The sequence below is a fragment of the Oculina patagonica genome, chromosome 13 (assembly GCF_052425735.1).
Source record: "Oculina patagonica isolate OP01 chromosome 13, crgOcupat, whole genome shotgun sequence".
In the NCBI taxonomy this organism is placed as follows: Eukaryota; Metazoa; Cnidaria; class Anthozoa; order Scleractinia; family Oculinidae; genus Oculina; species Oculina patagonica.
Genome location: NC_135770.1, coordinates 7,336,423 through 7,357,452, shown reverse-complemented (window position 1 = coordinate 7,357,452; position 21,030 = coordinate 7,336,423). Strand labels below are relative to the sequence as shown.

The 21,030-nt window shown below is 38.6% G+C and overlaps 2 protein-coding genes across 4 annotated transcripts in view; one reads left to right on the top strand and one right to left on the bottom strand.

The window, feature by feature from the left end:
- LOC144636909 (uncharacterized) overlaps positions 1-21,030 on the bottom strand; it is a 264,977-nt gene that overhangs the window by 55,367 nt on the left and 188,580 nt on the right. The window lies entirely within an intron of this gene.
- Positions 2,683-21,030, top strand: part of LOC144634912 (uncharacterized) — a 33,030-nt gene continuing 14,682 nt past the window's right edge. The window contains exons 1-4 of one of the 3 annotated variants that reach the window (XM_078493955.1): positions 2,683-2,897; positions 4,448-4,519; positions 5,855-6,015; positions 16,823-17,222. In XM_078493955.1, the coding sequence (XP_078350081.1) occupies positions 2,722-2,897; positions 4,448-4,519; positions 5,855-6,015; positions 16,823-17,222 (809 nt within the window). In that variant the 5' untranslated portion in view covers positions 2,683-2,721. The remainder of the gene's footprint in view (positions 2,898-4,447; positions 4,520-5,854; positions 6,016-16,822; positions 17,223-21,030) is intronic. The other 2 variants (XM_078493956.1, XM_078493954.1) reach the window with 2 other exon arrangements.

Genomic DNA, 21,030 nt, shown 5'->3' with positions numbered 1-21,030 from the left:
TAAAAGACGTAGAATTATCAAAAAGGCAAAGAGGACAAGACATAAACTAAACTCGAAATAAGCTCACGGCCGAAGGCCGATAGTAAATTAAAATTCTCGCCGAAACATTGCTTCACTTCTCTGAAGCGAAACGCGAAGAAGTACAGACCAGACTTCCAAGGAACCGGTTACCTAGTTTTGAACACAGAAGGAGCAAGCATTTCATTTCATGATTGTTTAATAATAGCCGAAGCTTGTTTATTTAAAAGCTCGCTCAACAACAAAAGGCACAAAAGATAGTTTTACAACTGTAAGAGGCAAATCTAACCTGTAAAACGTCCAGTGAAATCAGGTAGCAATGCGGAGTTGTAGCAGAGTGCTCATCTGTACTAAGAAAATCCGTTCGGTAGATTTTTATAGTTCAGGGCCCGGTTGTTCAAAGCATGATTAAGTTAATCCAGGATTAGCGTGAAATTTTATTTCAATTTTATATAATTTCGTTGAGGTTTTCTGTTAATATTTTCTGTCCCACAGTTTTGACATGGACCAATCTCAAACTTAACAAAATATTAGCTTTGGGAAACCCTTTAAAACAAGAGAAATTAAAATCTTGATCAACTTTTAATCCTGGGTTAGCGTAAATCGTCTTTCGAACAACCCGGCCCAGTATTTCAGTTCGGTATTCTAGTTTGACTAGTTTGTCAGCTAGAGCAACATGTGTTGAACTGAGGTTGATTTCTGTTCGGGCGAACACAAACACAGCACGGATAAAACGTACCAAAAAAATACCTCTCAGCCAAGAACAGCAGCAGAACCTTAGGAATTTTTTCCTTGCTTTGTCATTCACATTCTTCAAATTCAACGGCGAAAAGAGTCAAAAGACTGTTTTGAAAACTTTCCATGCAGCACTTCCAGAGAGTGAATGAATATTTACGCATGAATTCACACGTCAAAATTTTTAGCCAGGCGAAAATTATCAAAGCGTGACCGAAATTGTCGCTTGTATATTATTAACAAGTAATCACATGATTTTTCTCGTGCAATTTGGAATAAATAAGCACGGCTACAAATTGCACTTGCCCTGCGGGCTCGTGCAATTTTGTTAGCCTTTGAAAAATTTACTCGTGCTTATTTATTCTAAATTGCACTCGAAATCATGTGATTACTGGTACAAAAAAGGCAGCTAGTGCAGGTTACAGTCAAACTTCAACGCCAATATTACACTTATGATCCAAGACAAACAACGGGTAGTAATAACGACTTGCTAAACTGAGAACTACGATAAATATTTTCTACGTCGGATTTTATCTTCTTCTTTTATTTTCTTCCCTCGCAGTCTTAATATATATCTTGATTTGACAAGACGTAAAAATGTGCAGAATTTTCCAAAAGGAGGATGTTACCTGATTTAACCAGAAAAGGTAGATTGATGTCTCTGAGGCACTGTAGCAAAGAGGGCAGTTTTCGTTTTCGTTATCTTAAGTAAGACATTGTTGGTTGGTATGCGTCTATGCAAAATTTTAAACTGCAACTCGATCAGTTTGGTGCTTTTGGTGCAACTTTGTTTGCTAGTTTCCATTTACTTACAGTCTGACTAACGGACTTGCCTGCTTTCTAACTGGTTTACTAACTTATTCTTTTAACTAAGATGTAATGACCAAAGATTTATTTGCTGCGAAGCCTTAGCGTAGCAGCACACTATATTGTTAATGTCCGTGTGGGGGCTGACGCTTTATACGCGAGTCACACTCGATTTGACTTTTTCGTTGGAGATGATTTTGAGTACATGCAGTATGTACGATCAGCTGCGGTAAATTTCAAGCGGCGCGTGCGCGCCCGCCACTTTGTTTCTGTAGTATAATTTAAGGTGATTCCACTGAAATAGAAGGAGTATTAAAAATTTTCTGAAACTTGGTCCGGGTTACAATTATGTTATAAGCATTTAAAAAATGAAATAAAAATGGGGTCACCGCGCTAGTTTTTGTGTAAAATGGATGGGCATTACAGTAAATATACGACCCGCGAGGTATATATTAGGAACCCTAGTAATCCGAATAGGGAACTATTGTTTCTAGGGAAAAAAATCATTTTTGCATTAAAGTATTAGTCTAGTTCAACAAACTAGACTTTGATCTTATATTAAAAACTATGCTTATTGTACAGGAATTAAGATAATGAAAGAAATTAAAGATTTTGCTTTGTGCGCACATTAACGACACTACCTAAAAACGTGTTTTTACGGTATTAAAATTAAAATATCTCAATGTAGAATTTTAAACTTTTCTTTAAATCGCGATATATTGTATACAACCGTATGACCTTTAAATTAATGCATTAAAAATAGGAGTCACCGTGCTCGTTTAAGAATCCCTACCGAGCTTAGCCTGAAAGGAATATCGTAGTGTTCTGTGTGCGCGCGCGCTCATGCGCGCGCATAATGCGCGAAAACTAATGCGCAGCAAGGATGCGCAATGCAATTCCGTGGAATCACCTTAAATCATACCGTAAAATTTTCAATTTGTTATTCCGTTATTTTAGCGCAATCCGATTTTGCAAGTTAAGAGCTCTACTCACAAATGATATTTTTAAATACAATATGAAAATCCTTACACTCTGATTCATGCGAACTTCCTTGATGACGTACATTCACATTCAATTAACTGGTCAATAGTGTCTATTACGTCACATCGGAGATCGAACTCTTTTGAACAACACAGACATGTGAAACGAGAAAGAATTCAAATGGGCGGCCGTCAGTTCGTATACATTTTGGTGTTGCTTGGGCTGACAATCGTTTTTGTTAACGGAGAGAAGAGCGCCTCCTCCGGATGCCAGGTACTTGAGTCTGGAAAAAAGCTCCAATGCAAGGGGATTGGATTAAGGAAAATACCCAAGATACCGAAGGGAATACTGATAGCGTAAGTAAAAGATTTTGGTTTTATTAGTTTTTCCGGACACTTACTCAGCCGAGAAGGTCTCACCTATTTACTCATGTATACGGTTCGTGGGTCTAAGGTTCTTACATATGATTTTGTCCAAAATAATATAAATTCTAAAAAAGCTTGCTTAAAATTATCTATACTATACCGTTATAGTACAGATAGTGCGCGCGCTGTGATTGTTTGTGAAATGTCTTTAAAAATTGCGAGAAACATAGGCAAAGCGAACAGCGTCTTCCAAACTCTAAACTCGGTTTTTCGGAACTTATAGAAACCGAACTTTTAGAGCATACAGATCGAGCAACTCAAGTAAGGAGCTTCATAATTTCTTCTCTCGATTGAAATAGACCGTGAATGAAGAAGTCGAATTCTAAGCTGCAATATAAAGAAAAGAAGTTAACGAAAAGAGATGGTAAATTTTAGTGTAAGGTCGGTAAATGAAATGTGAAAGATAAAATAATCAGCATGTCGAGCGTGGGACAAAGAAAAAATCTGCTAGGATCTGCAGTGTCGATGGCGTCCTGTATGGTGATACAATACAATACAATATAATACAATGCAATAGTCGTTTAATGTGTCATACACTTAGCAATAAGGTGTGACATTGCAAAAATGTCACACCAGCTAGTTTACAGGTATTCCACCTAAATTAGTTAAGAAAAAAATAAATTAAAATAATGATAATAAGTGAATAAATAAATAAAAATAAAAATATATAAGTCAGGATGATGAGATAAAATCTAAAGTAGTTATTATATTTACAATATGCTGTACAATAAAGGATGGTACGTTTTTAGCTCGGTAAATGAAATGTGAAAGATGACATATTCAGCATGTTGCGAGCGTGGGACAAAGAAAAAGTCTGAGTACCAGACGGGAATCGAACCCATGACCTGCCAAACACCGGGTGGGTGCTCTATCCACAGAGCTACGAAAACTCATGGTGAGCAAGGCCACTACCCTACTCAAGCTGTACCTGCTCTTTCGACATATACTTGTTAGCTTGGCAAATATCTCTGCTAACAGCTTTTGTTCCTGACGGAATGAGTAAATATATGGTTTTTAAAAACAGTGGCCTTCACTGTAAACATTGCGGAGAAGGTAGAATAAATCGGTAGACCCACTCGTTACAATATGCCAGAGGTGAAAAAAACTTGTTCCTTTACCTTACTTGGCGACAACGCCGCAGAAAACCGGGAGACTTCTTTAGCACTCAGCAAAGCTTCTTTACTGTAGATCTTTACTTTAGAGTAAAAACCTCGATGACTCTTAACACTGACTTCCAGTACAATCTGCTAAAGGCTATTACCAAGGAAGTCAAAAGATTTATTACACGAGACTGTCCCAGGTAAAAATAGGTATATTTTGCTACTGTTTTCAAATACAAAAGAAAAGTATAGTTCATGGCGATGGTCCACGGGTAAGATCTTACCTCGACTTCGTCTCGGTAAATATTCAGCAATGTTTACTTCGCCTTCGGCAAATAATTGTCAAGTATTTTAATGTTTCACATGTTTTTTTTTCCCCAGTGATTTAACGAACAACCAGATTACACACATTGCTCAGGAGGATTTAGAACACTTTGACAAGTTACAAAAAGTGTAAGTTTGATGGAGCTTATTCGCAACATTTATGTTAAAATGTGTATATTATGACAGAAACCTTCTGATTATGAATAATATTAATATAGTAAAACATACTGATTGGTCGAGAAGCTCGGTTTATGACAATATATTCATCGCGTTAGGCGGTGAATATAGCATCTTAAAGCACGGCTACTAGGCCATACCACCTTTCCATCCAGACAAGTGAACATTGCGGCATTTGCTGAATTAAAATTTCCCTCATTTGAAAGAAATCACACCGGGTCATGGATATTTAAATCATTTGGGAATTTTGCAATGCGGTGGTTTTGGAGATCTCACGCGGCCACAAGAAACTCAGTCAAATCGACTGACAAAACATTATTTAATAAATAATAACTTCGCCTCACGGCATTATTAGATATATTGCAAGCATCTTCGGACGCAATTGTTAACACTTCTAAGACCCCGTTTTTTCTCTGCATCACATCAACGATTTCAGTCGCTTCCACACCACACTGGTTTGGTTCATAGCATCCTCGGAGACCCAGGGGCAGTTAGTGGGGGCGACGGGCAGCTTATTGGGACGACGGGATTTTCGGGCGAAAGTTTTCAACAAGAGCGTAACAGCCCCTGGGCACTTTGTCTTTCCGAACCAGTTCCACAAGCGTTCTTCCTCCTGATTGGCAAGAAAAAATAGTTTTTCTAGCCAATCAGCGAGGAGAGTCGGCCAAGAGACTCTGGTGTCTTCTTACACGAATTAGTTTTCTCCTTCGATCGACGAAGTTGCTTGACCCGTGCAACGAAGAGATGATTCTTGTAAACAGTTTCAGAAAAAAAAAAATCAACGAATCGTAAGAAATCTCCAGCTGAAAGCTAGGCGCAAGGAAACAAATACCCATCGCCAAATTTTCACGGCAGCCTTTTTGAATTGAAGGTATGGCGAAATTTCTAGCTAAACCTTGTGTGACATCAGAGCCAATTTAAATGATGCCATTTAAACTTACCATTGTAAAGTAAGCTACGGGCTTTCTTCTGAGTGCAAAATAATTTCGCTACGTCTTAATATAACGAAAACCCCAAGGAGGGGTTCCATCCCCTCCCCTCCTCCCCCCTCCCCCCGCGAACGATAGTGGAGGTATGAATTTGCTTGTACGTCCGAGGGTTAATACGGTAACCTGCAGGGAGCCAATGTTGGATTTCGATTTTAACGGTGAATTAGGCTATTTTCAGTTGATATCTGTCTCAATTTTGTATCAAGAGTTCATTTCACGGACTTATTCAAGACATTTCAGGGGTAACTGACCTTTACAGAAGTTAACTCTATTTTAATCATGTTCTATACGTATACAGGTATCTAAAAGGCAACCCATTCCACTGCGACTGTAATCTGAAATGGCTCAGATTAAAACTAAACAATTCACCAGCTGTCATTCAAGATGGAGACAGTGTAAAGTGTGCGACACCATTAAAGTTTCACAACAAAGCTCTCAAGTCTTTATCAAACTTGTGTGGTAAGTTCCCCAGGTGCAAAAAGTCTACAGGATATTTAATCTAAATTTTGGACAAATTATGGTGATGGTCAAAACATTTATGAAAAAAAAAGTATACGGAATAATTTAGTCGATTCGGGTGGATTAGATGGAAAATCAGTGCTAAATCGTGCGCGCGTGTGACAACTTGAGGAATGTGTGGAAATTTAAGGTGGCTAGTACCAGTTTTCAGGTTTTTGACTGTGTGACGTTTGGAAGAAAATGGCCAAAAAATCAATTAAAGATCGTAACAAAATGTTTGTATGATTAAATTACCCATTTTGTTGTTGATCCAAAATATCAATAATTACGTCATCAGTGGTTACCATGGCAACGATAGCCAATGATTTTTATGACCCTTTTTCAGCTTCCAGTGCTTATATCTTAAAAACTAACTCGATGACCCCCATTTTTTTCTCGTGATAACTTTTGGCATCTGAAAAAAAGAAACTATATAATTATTTTAAAAATTTCTACGAAGCGGATTTTTTGCAAATGCAAAAAAGGGCAATTTGTAAGTAATTAAAATTCCTTTCGTAGAATTTTTTTAGATTTTCGCTGACGTTTCCTTTATATAAAAGGAAAAAATTAGGGCAATAAAAAATAGGGGTCATCGGGTAAGTTTTTTTGCTAAAGCCTTCGCGAACTCAATAATTCCCACGTGCGTTTCCGCGCACTTTAAAATTTCGATTTTTAAAGTTTGGTTTTTACTCATGCTCAGTTCTGACTACCGCTGATCTTTGCGGGCACATACGCGCGCAACACACGTGGACTTCCCCTCGCTTTTTCTGCTGAACTTTTCTGCTCAGGATTTCATGGGATTTAGCCAGTTATGCCTCTTAGGTCTTACTTTTAATTATTTCTTTGTCTGAATAATCATGTGTTTGACAGCGAACTCAAATAAGCTGAAACGAAAAAAGTGGAATTGACTCACGATCTCCGACAAGATCGATCGTAGCACCACAGGCTTACCATCCTATGTTTGTGAGGACACAGCATGCCTATTCTTTCCCTTTTGCTATTGTATATATTTAAGCTTTCTAAAATCGGCTTTTACGACTCGTATTTGTAATAAAAAAAAGTATAAACATTTTCGCATTGTTTAGGTTTGTTTTTATACCGTTTTCTTGGCGATTTGTAGCGCGCGAGAGCTGTTTTGGGAGTTTAAGTTTTCGACTTGTGTACTGAATACACAAGGCATGCAACTTCCTCATCGAAGAATCCGGTACCGCCTCTGGAATATATGTAGCCGAAAAATCAAATTTCCTCGACTCGCTTTTATCGGAGATCTCGGTCCTCGAAAGAACAGTCTTCGAACTATAGTCTGGCCTAATTATGCATGTTACCAGTACCTGCAAGGCCTGTTTTTTTCCACCTTAGAAACATAAGCAAGATAAGAGACTGTCTATCACTAGCAGACACTGAAAAGTTGGTACACGCATTCATCACATCCAAGCTAGATAACGCCAACTCGCTATTATATGGACTACCTAAATTTCTAATAGATCGCCTACAAAATGTCCAGAATGCTGCGGCTCGCGTTATTACTCGCACAAAGAAATACGACCATATCAAGCCCGTCCTAAGGCAGCTTCACTGGCTCCCAATAAACCAGCGCATTAACTACAAGATACTACTTTTAACCTACAAAGCGCTTAACGGCCAGGCCCCTGGTTATATTACTGAGATGCTAGAGCCCTATACACCACCCAGGAGTTTACGATCTTCGTCTAAAAACTTACTAAAAATACCATCTGTGAAGTTAGTAAGCTATGGCCAAAGGTGCTTTTCTTTTGTAGCACCTAGCCTATGGAACTCTCTCCCGAACTATATAAGAGAGAGCGGCTCGCTATCAGATTTTAAGACTTGTATAAAGACATACCTTTTTAACAAATTTTATAACTAGACTTTTAGCTAGTCAGTTAACCAGTAATAGATAGTTCAGTTAGACAATTAGTTAGTCACTTAGTTAATTAGTTAAGTTAGTTAATGAGTTAGTTTTTCATTCAAAGATTTTAATGATTCTTAGTTTTTATTTCCATTTTTACAGCTCAGCTATTTTTTAAGTAAGTTTTTCATTTTTTTTAATAATATTTTTACTGTAAAGCGCCATGAGCCATGGATATGGCGCTATATAAATCTTTTATTATTATTATTATTATTATTATTATTATTATTATTATTATTATTATAATTAATTTGAGTGCAATCGGTTCGCCCCGTTGCTCTTTTAAACTAGCTGGAATATCAAATTAGGTCGTAAATTTGCCGATTTACAATGATCTGTACCACCTCTTTGCACAATTTATGCTATATTCGCTGAAATTGGTCAAAATTACTACCTATGCTCTCCCCAGAAAGCAAAACGTGTTTTACTGCTAAAGTCCTCTGGGGTACCCCAAAGAAATATTGCTTGGAAATCACGACGGCAAAGCCGGAGACAACGTGAACTGGGAAACTTATGTGTACTCGCTATAACGTGAATTTTGTTGAGTAAACTATCGAATCTGAGTGTTAATTTTTTTTATATAATACAAAAAATAAGAAGTCGAGGTGCAAATTAAATTTCCAGATCACGTTGTCTTCGGCTTCGCAGTCGTGATTTCCGAGCAATATTTCTTTTTATTTTATATTTATTTTCTTTATATTTTATTTACCCAAAGGATTATCATGTGAGCATCATGTCTTGACTAGACTGCAAAACAGTCGTTTTTTCTCTTAAGTCTCTTCGAAAAAGCGCTCATAAAACAGTCGTTTTTTTCTCTTAAGTCTCTTCGAAAAAGCGCCTATTTAAGGCGCGAAGCGCCAAACGTTGAGGCGCTAAGCGCCGATCGTTTTGCGAGGCGAGAAAAAACAATTTTGCGTCTCTCCCCAGTCTCACTCACAGTTTTGACAACGGCTCCAGACCTCTCGCTCTCGTTCGAAGACCGAGCGCGTTCGCAAAAGATATGACTGTTTTGCAGTCTATGCCTTGACATAAATTACATTATGTCTGGTTCATAATGTCTGGTGATATTTATATACCATATTTGACCGACAAAGTAAGTCGATAGAAAATGGCAAATTCATCTATGTAACCAGAACTTCCTTTGCTATCCGATCAAGCTTCCCACGGGTTATTTGAAAACATTGCGAAATACAACTACTAAAAGTAGACTAAAAAAACAAATTCATTTCAATGTTACAGTCCTTGGTTCTACAAGGGTTCTCCCTTTGTTCTTCCCTTTGTCCCTTTTGCCGGGCATTCTGGTCTTTGATTTCAGTTGTAACGACAATTGAAGAGCTTGCTGCATGTCTATGCCAAATGACTTGGATGAAAAATCATTTTTTCCTTCAAACGTGCCTGAATTCTTGCCGTATGGCCTTCAATTTATTGGAAAAACATTGTCCTCTAATTCAAATTGCTGGTTTGCACCTTGTCTTCGAGAAAAACTAGGACAATGTTCACTTCAAAACAATAACGTGGAAACAAAGCCAAATAGCCTTTCAATTTCAAGAGATGAGGATTAAGCTTTGCAGTTACAGTAAAGTAAAGTTAAGGTTAGCTAGTGTTAAGGTTAGGGATAAGTGCCACGAATGTTATGTATGTATATGACCGATCGACAATCTTGAGCGCCTGAACCGTGAAAATAAATGAAAAATATATAGCAAAAGGAACGAGAAATACTTAAACAAAAACGACTTACGCCGTTGTCCTTTTCTCTCGCCAGTTTCTAACCACAAACGCACTCACCGAATGTTTATTTTTTCGTTTTCAGTCAGCAAATTTAGGCTGCTTAAGGTTAATCCATAATATGTTTTCGCTTTCGCCCCAGTTTCTTTCCGTAGCCACGCAGCAACGCAATGATCTTGACTCGCGAACTACGCCCAGGGAACTACGATCCGCGGCGTTCTTTTAAACATTCTGGCCATTTATTCCTTGAAGGGATCGCAGCTTAGGGCTATTTTTTGTCTAAATTAAGCAATCTGTTACTTTTCTCGGTGGAAATTATATTTTTTTGTCGATTCTGTTTTAATATTCCGTTGACTGAGTAAACGTTTGCCGAACTTTGTTTATGACGTATCCATTAAAGATTATTATGGAATATCCCTGAGTAGCTGAAACACGGTAACACCTAGGGCTAAATCTAAGAGAATTTTGTAGAGTCTAAAAGCACCTCCTTATTTCCAAACGTTCAATACGGCAACTCGAGGCAAATGGGCCAAAATTTCAAGAAAATAACGTTTTTTTGAACAGAAGTTGCTTCTAGTTCTCGCCTGGCTCAGTGCGCCTTCGATCGCCAAGTTTACCGCCAGCCTTGGCAGGGCTTAGCAATCTTCGGACAGCAACACATCTCGCTTTTTTGAGATATGCTAGTCACTTACGGGTTTAGAGACTTAATGATGTCCTTCCACCACCTAATAAGTGGAAATTAGCGGACTTCATGCAAAGGGTGAGTTTTCAACTGGCCTGAACGAAATCCTGACGTTGACTCGGCCTCGCGCGCCAAAATAATTCAAACGTAAGCTTACGTCGCAAAGTAGTTAAAGAAATTTATGTATCCTGTTCCTACTAGATTAAATGCTATGCATATAAACAAGTATGTATGTGTTGCTTTGGCGAAGCTCTGTTTGCTGGGATAATGAAAGACAAGACTACCATTTGGCAGATTTTGGCCACGGGTGTGGCCGTTTATTTTTATATCAAGGATAGAAATCTTAAAATATGGAAACCTTAAACTATTATCCCAGCAAAGGTGAGGGACAACCCGCCAACCCAAATCAACGACGACAGAACAGAGGGAGGGGCGGGAGGGGAAAATTAACTTGACTACTTGAAAGCCGGCCATGAGGAAAAGGGGCGATGTAACCACGCCTGCAAGACCTACATGTACATGTAAGAGCCCGTAAAATGTGACCGGAAGTATTCGTTGGAAGGGATTACACCGGAAGCTGGGAAATACTTACGAAACAAGCTACATAAACCCATTTATTTTTGCAAAATAAATATCTTTTATGTATCCTGTTCCTACTAGATTAAATGCTATGCATATAAACAAGTATGTATGTGTTGCTTTGGCGAAGCTCTGTTTGCTGGGATAATGAAAGACAAGACTACCATTTGGCAGATTTTGGCCACGGGTGTGGCCGTTTATTTTTATATCAAGGATAGAAATCTTAAAATATGGAAACCTTAAACTATTATCCCAGCAAAGGTGAGGGAGAACCCGCCACAGCCCGCCATGAGGTACGAGTGAGCGGGCACCCCCACCCGAAGCCAAAGCAACAGACGAAGAACACAAACATTGTGAAACTCCAGAGCACATAATTGTCAGTAGGTAAGGGGGATAGAGAAATCTGGCACATAACAGTAAAGAATATGGCCACTGGAAATCCTTAGGACAACTGTAGTTAAGGATGAACCTAATAACTCGATAAGCGCACTTACAGGTTAGACTTATTAGCAATCTGAATGACAATAGTCAGTTACAATACTGCTCCGAAAAATTTTGACAATGTATATCGCTGCTTTTATGTTATGCTCCGATCTATTACTATTTTGTTGGTTTCAAGATAATATATGTAGAAGTTGCCTATTTCCAGAAGTGCTATTGAGCTTACTCAGAGAGTTTGCATTCTAACCTATGATTAAAAATACCCTGCTCTATGGCTGGAAGTAGGACAATGGCTGAGACTGTAATCCGGAAATAGATTGGACTGATGGAATTGCTAGTCTAAGATAAAGCCAAGGATTAAACTAATACCCATGACCTACTTTCCTAACATGATATAAGATTGTATACATCGCCCAAATAAAGGACATGAAACTGGGAGCACACTCTTAAGATGACCGACAACCATACCTGTGAGGCGGTCCAAGTGGACTGTGCACGTCGTCAGTCACACTGATAGGTGGTTTTGTAAACTGTTGCCTAAAAACACTTGGCCCCTGCACAAGTGTGATATACATATACTGCTAAGATTAGTGACAATTATAAAAATTGTTGGTTTTCAACTAAGCCTCTTTTGACTTACGCCCTTTAAAGATTGACCTAAACAGAGCTGAGCAACTACATACTAGATAACTAGTAAGTAAACGGAGGCCAGAAAAAACCTGCCACAAAAAACCCCATAGGGAAAAATTGGTAGGAAATCTGGGTAGGAACCAAGGCTCAAGCTCTAGCCCCTCCTACAGGGCATTAACTTATATTAAATTGTAATAACTATTGATTGCTTTATACCAATACAAATGTGCTCACATTATATAACCAAACACAGCAACTACACGTAGATCTCAGATTATTGGCCATTGCATAACAGTTCAGCCCTACTATATCACAAAAATGAAAATTGATTCCATTTTTAACCAAGTCAGTGGCCCCTGCGCACATGGTTTGATAAACTAATTATGGCATTTATGAACTGCTAAATTTTGTTAATGTTAAAAGCTTTCCCAAGAATAGGAAACAAATGGCCCCTGCACAAATGCTTCCGATTTGGTAAATTATGAGACTAAACATAATTCTATCACAGACTTGGCCATTGCATGACAGCTCAGCCCTATTATATCACTTAAAAGAAAATTGTTTCCATGCTTAACCGAGTGGCCCCTGCACACTTGGTTTGATAAACTGATTATGATCTTTATAAACTGCCAAATTTTGCTAATATTACAAGTTATTCGCAAGAAAAGGAAACAAATGGCCCCTGCACAAATGCTTGCGATTTGGTAAATTATGAGACTAAACATAATTCTATCACAGACTTGGCCATTGCATGACAGCTCAGCCCTATTATATCACTTAAAAGAAAATTGTTTCCATGCTTAACCGAGTGGCCCCTGCACACTTGGTTTGATAAACTGATTATGATCTTTATAAACTGCCAAATTTTGCTAATATTACAAGTTATTTGCAAGAATAGGAAACAAATGGCCCCTGCACATATGCTTCCAACATAGAAATTATATAACCACATGTAAAGACAACAAATCTATCTCAGGCTTGGCCATTGCATGACAGTTCAGCCCTCTGTAGCTGGACTCCTTAGAAGAAACCATCATGAGCTGCATTTGCTGAGGCAGAAAAATCAAGGTACACAACTTCCTGAAGGGTTGAGGAATATCAGGTACAGGGCAAATAACTGCAGGTCAGCAAGAGAACTGTCTATTTGGAAAAGTACCAAAATGTTGAAGGCCATTAATGGACTTGAGGTACACTGTCCGGAGCTGAAGCAACCTGTAAAGCTAATAATAATAAAACCTCCAAATGGGTAGTTGGCCAAAAATAAAAGCTAAATATCATAAGACAGCCAAATGATACCGTTGAATGTCATCAAAGGTTCCAAAATGTCAGCATATATGTACTCCATGAGAACAGTTTTTACCCTTACAGTATCACATGAATAAGTATGTTACTTCCAGTCATGGTAGTTTAATCTTGACTTCTTCGATAAACCAAAATAAGTAACGGTACATTTTGATTTTATAAAGCAAAAGAAAAATATCTTACCCAGTGCAAAGATGGTTTTATGACTTTATAAGATTTGTTCAAGAGTAATATAGAACCTGCCCTTATCTTTATTATACAAAGAGCAAACGAAAGGGGGAATTTAAGGAAAGGGCATTACAAGCAGAAGCTGAGGTACGATAATATGCCCAAATCCATAAGATTGTACCTGATACGCCGATCAGAAAATATTTAAGACAAAATTTACAGTATCCTTCTATGCTGATATGTTAAACATTGAGAATTGAACACTTGTACCTACACTTTCCTAGTAATCAACAAACATCACTTCCAGGAATGATTAACATAGTGACCCACTCTTTGAATTAATGAGCTAATAAACAGGTGATAAAATGGATATTGTTGTGCTTTGCATTCTTGAATTCTTGGTTTTGACGTGATGTAATCAAAATTCGAAAGCCTAGAATCGCAAGACCCCTGACTTTTTATCCTTCAATGGCAATTAGACGTGCATAATATATATCCTTTTGAAGGCTTTTAGCTCGATATCATTTGCCGTCTTTAAGTTAGAGCATTTTGAATAACGTACAGACCTGAGACTTGGACAAGTAGTTTATATAGTAGTTTTCTACTACTTGTAATTTTTGACTCAATAGTTTTGGATTTATTTGTTCGCGACTTGACAGTGAAATCCACCTATAGCCTTATAGTAGATAAACATAACGCAGATACTCTTGGCCCCTGCACAAAAGATCTGCGCTATGCTAGAGGAAGATATTCAGAATAGCTGGATATTTTGCGAAACATTTTGGCCCCTGCACAAACGCCTCCACCCAAGCGACTCTGTACAACAGGGTGTGGGTGTCCTGGCATTTCTGAAGGTGTATTGCTTACCAATCGACGCCTCTTGGCTACTCTGCTTTAGTAGCTTTGTGTTCTTTTAGGAGGAATTCTGGCAACGAAAATAAACTTTTAGGCCGTATTGTGAATGTAAACAAGAAAAAGTAGCGCAAAGTTCCGCTTAGAGCTTGGATGGACAGTGGTAAACCGTGCATGCCTGAAGAAACAATAGCCAAAAATAGGTGCCCCCTGAACCACACAACAACAAGATAGGACGACATAAACATATGGCCCACAAAATTCTATAACACCACAAGGATGTAATAGGCATACATAATGATGCAACAGCATAACCTGGTACATGAATGGCACAGAGCAGTATTGCTCCCGCCGAATAAGTATCATGACCCATGCTGAGTGAAGCCAAAAGACTGTACGTCCATAACAAACAAATGTGTGGCGAAAATAAGGAGACCAAAACAAAGTTGTGGCTAGTTCAGGCTTGGCTCTGGAGAGACAGTGGTATGTCTTCAGTACAGAGCCGCTCAAGTGGAAGCATCTGCTCCCTGCGAAGCCAGCTACCGGATTACGGAGCCGTATTTCATCAGGGCTGGGGTATCATGGGGGGGCCTTCTCAGCATAGATTCCTGGGCAAATAAGCATTCGTCCACTACAAAAGATAACCCTTCTGGGTACACACACATTTTGAGGAGCGTGCAATTAAGCTGAAAACTGGCTACCCTTTAGTTCCCCCTGGACCATGGTTGGTCTCAGCCCTAAGGATCTTGAGCAAACATTACCTGGGAACACAATGATAAAAATAATAATGATATATAACAATTGTGTGTGATAACAATTATCAACACAACGGTGCGTAACACATGAATGGCACAGGACAATGCAAACACAATGCCTGGCCGAAAGGATAATTCTACACCGTGGAATGTTGTACAGGCACAAGTGGGATATAATAAACCCCAACTTGAAAACCTGACAAAAATGGAGTATAAATCACTCCAGTTGAAAGGGGTAGAAACTAGGTAAAATTAAGAATTATTCTACCCAAATATCCAACACCGTGTCTGTAGCATAGAAGTAGTAAACATAGAATATAAGTAGTCGCAACATGTAACACAGAACAGTGTACAAGTAAAGTACATGTATAGGCAAGCCGACAATGTGGTTAACATATTAAACTCTCACAATATCTGTATGATACAATTTGATAGACATGTACATAAGTCCCCAACGCATGTTCGATAAGTTAACCCCTGTAAGAATATTTACCGTGAGAGAAGGCGAATAATGGGAGAATAGTGGAGGGATGTGCACAGTAGCAATATGACCGTAAAATATAGGTAGACTCAACCTGTAACAAAATACTGTGTACAATGTGGTTAACACTCCCGCGATATCAGTACAACACAATTTGATATAAAAAGTCCATCTAGAAATTGCTTCTGCATTTCTCCATGATTATATATGTTTTGTCTTTGAATTTGAAATAAATTTCTTCGAAGGGCAACCCCACGCGGCCCTTTACGGGACAACAAACAAACGAAGCCACTAAGGCCAATTATCAAAGATTTGTCGATATAGTATGCTGCAAGCAAGCTGGCTTACAACGGTGTAAAAACACACCGCCAAAAGAACGCCGTTTGCAATACAGACAGGCCTTACGCGACAAAAACGTTCAGCAATTCACGGTAAACATAAAAGAGAGCTATTGCGCTTGTTCGCTATAAATTACTAATAGAAAGTAAGGCAGAGAGGCCCTCAGTCGCTCGATAGCCGGCGCCGTGAAACTATAAAGTTATATGTCATATTGCTAGCAATCTAACCAAAAATCAAATACTTAACTTGTAAATAGAGCATCCTTGCCACTCGTTACTTCGATAGGCTGCAAGAGATGGATCACAGATTGAAGAATACAAACGATTAAAGTTGATTGCTCGAACCTAGCAAAATTAACTTGACTACTTGAAAGCCGGCCATGAGGAAAAGGGGCGATGTAACCACGCCTGCAAGACCTACATGTACATGTAAGAGCCCGTAAAATGTGACCGGAAGTATTCGTTGGAAGGGATTACACCGGAAGCTGGGAAATACTTACGAAACAAGCTACATAAACCCATTTATTTTTGCAAAATAAATATCTTTTCATTTCCAGATCCCGTCTTTGAGCGACCGAGTAAATTCTCCCCCACCCCCACCGGAAAAAAGGACAATGTGTTGCCACCAAATTGAAGACCACTTGCAAAAATTCAGGCACGTTTGAAGGAAAAAACGATTTTTCATCCAAAAAGTCATTTGGCATAGTTTCGCAGCGAGCTATTCAAATATAACTCATGTAACGGTCCCTAGAAGACTAGTGGCCATTATCATTCGGAATGTTCCTTGGTTCACGAATAGTCATTAGAATTCTTTGAAGATTTTATTCCAGACTACAGTTTTTTCTTTATTTAGGTTTTTTTCTCCTTTATTTTCCTCTATCATTTTAGCTTTGGTAGTCCCGTGCAACTCTCCGTGTATTTTAGCATCAATCACAACGCAGATAATCGCTGTGGATTACAACAATGCCACATCCCATCCAGTCATTTCGGGTTTATCAAGAGCTGTCGCTTTAGACATCCATTACAGCCTGGGTTACATATTTTGGAGTGACGTAAGAGAAAAAAACATCAAACGAGCTAATATCGACGGATCAAGTATTACAGTGATCCATAATAACACAGGAATATGTGATGGTCTTGCAGTGGAGCGGAACTCATCGCTATTGTTCTGGACTGATAGAACAAACGATACGATATCGGTATCAGACTTAGAGGGCAATAACAAACGTATTCTGGTTTCTTCAAGTCTCGATAAGCCAAGAGGAATTGCTCTTGATCCTAGCTATGGGTAAGTTTAATGGAGGAGACTTCAATGTTTTTCTGGTTTTTAAAACGTGATGTGGTTTATTTCCCTACCTTAACTTTCAGTCGTTCGTTTATCGAGGTTAAGAAAGGTAGACTCACAATAAGGTTGAAACTGTGTAGCGCCTTCATATACATTCACAAAGAATTATAGTTTCGTTTTAGCGTGGAAATTCACAATAAGGTAAGAAAATGAGTTCCACTGATGAATGGACAGCAGTGCCGAAACGTCTGGAATTTAGCGCTAAAGCAAAACTATAATTTTCTGGTAAATGCATACTAAGAAAGACAGACCCGGGTAGATTTTGCTTTCCTAGTGCATGAGGAGAGTTTTTTTTATCGAATCTATTCAGGATCAAATCCCTGATAGAATAGAATAGAATAGAATAGAATAGAATAGAATAGAATAGAATAGAATAGAATGGAATGGAATGGAATGGAATCGAATCGAAGCGGTTTTTAACTGATTTGTCAGGGTTTTACCACGTTCTGTAACAGAGATGGTATAGATGTTGTCTCTTATCAATATATCCAGTGCGACATTGCCTTACCATTTATAGCTTAGTTTAGAGAAGGCTCCTTATTCCAGAATATGATAAAAGCTTGCAGGCTAATAAATATCCGATAAGGATACGTGAACTTGAACGTGAACTTAAACTTGAACTGAACTGGTGGAACGTTGAAACAAATATACTTAAAGAGCGCGAAAAACTTGCGATATGTACATATGCGCAGTAAGCTGGGCCGAGTTCACAGCCGTAAGTGATTGGTTCTAACAAGCAGACCCACAATAAGGTTGAAACTTTGTAGCGCCTTCATATACATTCACAAGAAAATTATAGTTTCGTTCTAGCGTGGAAATTCACAACAAGGTTAGACAAATTAGTTCCACTGATGAATGGACAGCAGTGCCGAAACGTCTGGGATTTAGCGCTAAAACAAAACTATATTTTCTGGTGAATGTATATTAAGAAAGACAGACCCGGGTAAATCTGGCTTTCCTGCCTGCAGAATAGAATAGAATAGAATAGAATAGAATAGAATAGAATAGAATAGAATAGAATAGAATAGAATAGAATAGAATAGAATAGAATAGAATAGAATAGAATGGAATGGAATGGAATGGAATGAAATGAAATGAAATAGAATGGGATGGCATAAAATATAATGGAATATAATAGAGTAGTCAAAAACAGTACGATTAAAAAAAACTATACAAAGGAGTATGAACTAGTTGTTAAGCCAATGGCTAAAGAGCGCGGATTTTAACTGATTTTCTAGGTTATACCACGTTCTGTAACAGAAATGGTATGGATGTTGCCTCCAATAAATATATCCAGTGCAACTTTGCCTTACATTATATAGCTTATAGACTCTTGGTTTTAGGCCATCGTAACTTGATTAAAAATATAACACATTATTTTCATAATGTTTATCACCGCTGTTTGTGTTATATTTTTAATTATATAGCTTAGTTTGGGGTGAAAAAGTGTAAAGGGACTAGCGGGGGAATTGAGAGTAACCACTGCGAGAATGAACTGTAAACACAACTTTATATACACTTTAACTGTTAACGAGGAGATGCTGACTCGACAAGAACTGAAGAAGAAGGAGGACTCGCGTTCGCTCGACTGTTGCTCGCTCCATGTGCTATGTCACGTGACTAATGTTTATCAGTCCCATAATTCCACTACAGTCCACCCCTTCTTTAAGGGAGTAACTTACGACAAACGATTACAATGTACATGATGAATAAATTTGAAACAAAGCTAACAAGAAAATCTTAACAGTCTATAATCCTCATGAGTCCACCCCTTCTTAAAAGGGATTTTAGTTTTCTGAAACTAAAGTTGCAAACATGTCTTTGTCAAGTTTTAACAAGTAAGATCCTCCATGTGAGCCTCCAGACATGGATAGATAAGGGCACTTTGAAATCAGTCCTTTAAGTTTTCCGCAACGTTTCAAAATTTCCTGTGCATCTGGAATCTGCTGGTACACCACTTTGCAGGCTTCTGATGCATATGCCTTTGCACCTGGTAGACTGTTCAGATAATGTCCAAAAGCAAATGCTAACTTTGCCAAATCAGGATCAATTGCTGCACTCTTTCGAGTGGGTAATTCAGGAGGGGTAACTGTCTCTGTGTTAGATGGTGGTTCTTCATTATTTCTGAGATCATAATCTACTTCTTCTGAAAGTTCATCTGGCACAACAATGATCTTTTCAATGTTTACTGTTTTAATCTCATCCTGAGTGAATTTGTGTCGAAGTCGCAATAGATCCTGGCGACCATGAACATGTCCTATAACAGTGTAAGGACCATCAAATCGACGAATGAACCGTGTGGCTGATCCTTTTGGTTGTGAACTCGGAGGTGGTCTTCTAACATAAACTTGCTTTCCTTCTGCAATGTTAAGTCCCCTGGATGATTTATCATAATATTCTCTTTGAGTTCTCTTCATATCCGCTTTGATGCTGTTGAACTGTTTTTGTGCTTCACGCATACGAGACACAAGCTGCTCTGCATAGGTGCTTCTTGAGAGGCTTTCTTCAGGTAAGTCAAGAGAAATGACTTCAGGTGATGGTGCGTTGCGGCCAAATACCAAGAAGAATGGACTAATTGGAGATACATTGTGAGAATTGGAGATACATTGTGAGCATATGCAGCTGGCTGCAGAAACTCTTCCCAGGGTTCCTGGTGTTTCTCACAATAAATTCCTATTGCTGCATTCAACCATCTGTGAACACGTTCTGTACTTCCATTTAGCCGTGGACGGTAACTTGTTGTAACAATGTGTTCAATTGAGAGAAGTTTTGTTAGCTGGCGTAATACCGCATTAAGCCATTCTCCTCCTTGATCGCTTTGTAAGACTGCTGGAAATCCGTATTGCAGGAAAACATCATTAAACAGAGCTCGTGCTGCAGTAGTTGCTTGTTTATCTGGGACCGGAATTGCCCGCAAGAAATTAGAGTAGGGACAAACAGCAGTCAGAATCCATTTGTTACCAGCTGGGGTAGAAGGCAATTGTCCAACATAGTCTATACCAATGGTGCTGAAGGGACGGTCGTATATGCGAATTTGCATTGGTCCATGTTTGGGATCAATAGACTTAAATTTGATACAGGCAGGGCAACGCCCGATCCAGTTCCTCACATGCTTAGTCATATTTCGCCAATAAAAGTCATAAGAAAGAGATCCATAAGTAGCTTCGCGTCCACGATGCATTCCCACAGGTGAATCATGATATACACGTAAGAGATGACGTTGAAGTTGAATGTCATTGGGAACCATAATACGATAGTGATTTGGGTCCTCCATAAGTTCATCTCGATACATTAACAAACCGTCAATAACAGCTGAGCGCTTTGCCATTTGTTTAACCCATTGCAAGTGTTCCTTTGGAATGTTCTTAAATGCAGAAAGATCTTGATTTGAGCTGTGAAACTTTCTTAGCAGATTTAACCAGTAATCTTGTAGCTGTTTCTTAGCAAACTTTGACCGATTCCGGTTTAAAGATTCCAAATTTTCAAAGTCTTGAAAGTCGCAGTCTGAAGATGGACTTTGTTGAGATGTACCAACTTGAGGAGTCTTGGTCTGGTTTGTAACAGAAGTTTTGCTTTGAGTTTCCTTTGTACATTTGTTTCTCTTTGGAGCAGTAGCCAGGCAGATTGGGTCGAGGCAATCAGCTTGAGGTATAAGACATGCATTGTGTAAACAAGCCATAGTATTGTTAAATGTTACATGAACAAGTTCAGGGGTGTGGTGTGGAACATCAACTGAGGTTGCGATAATCAT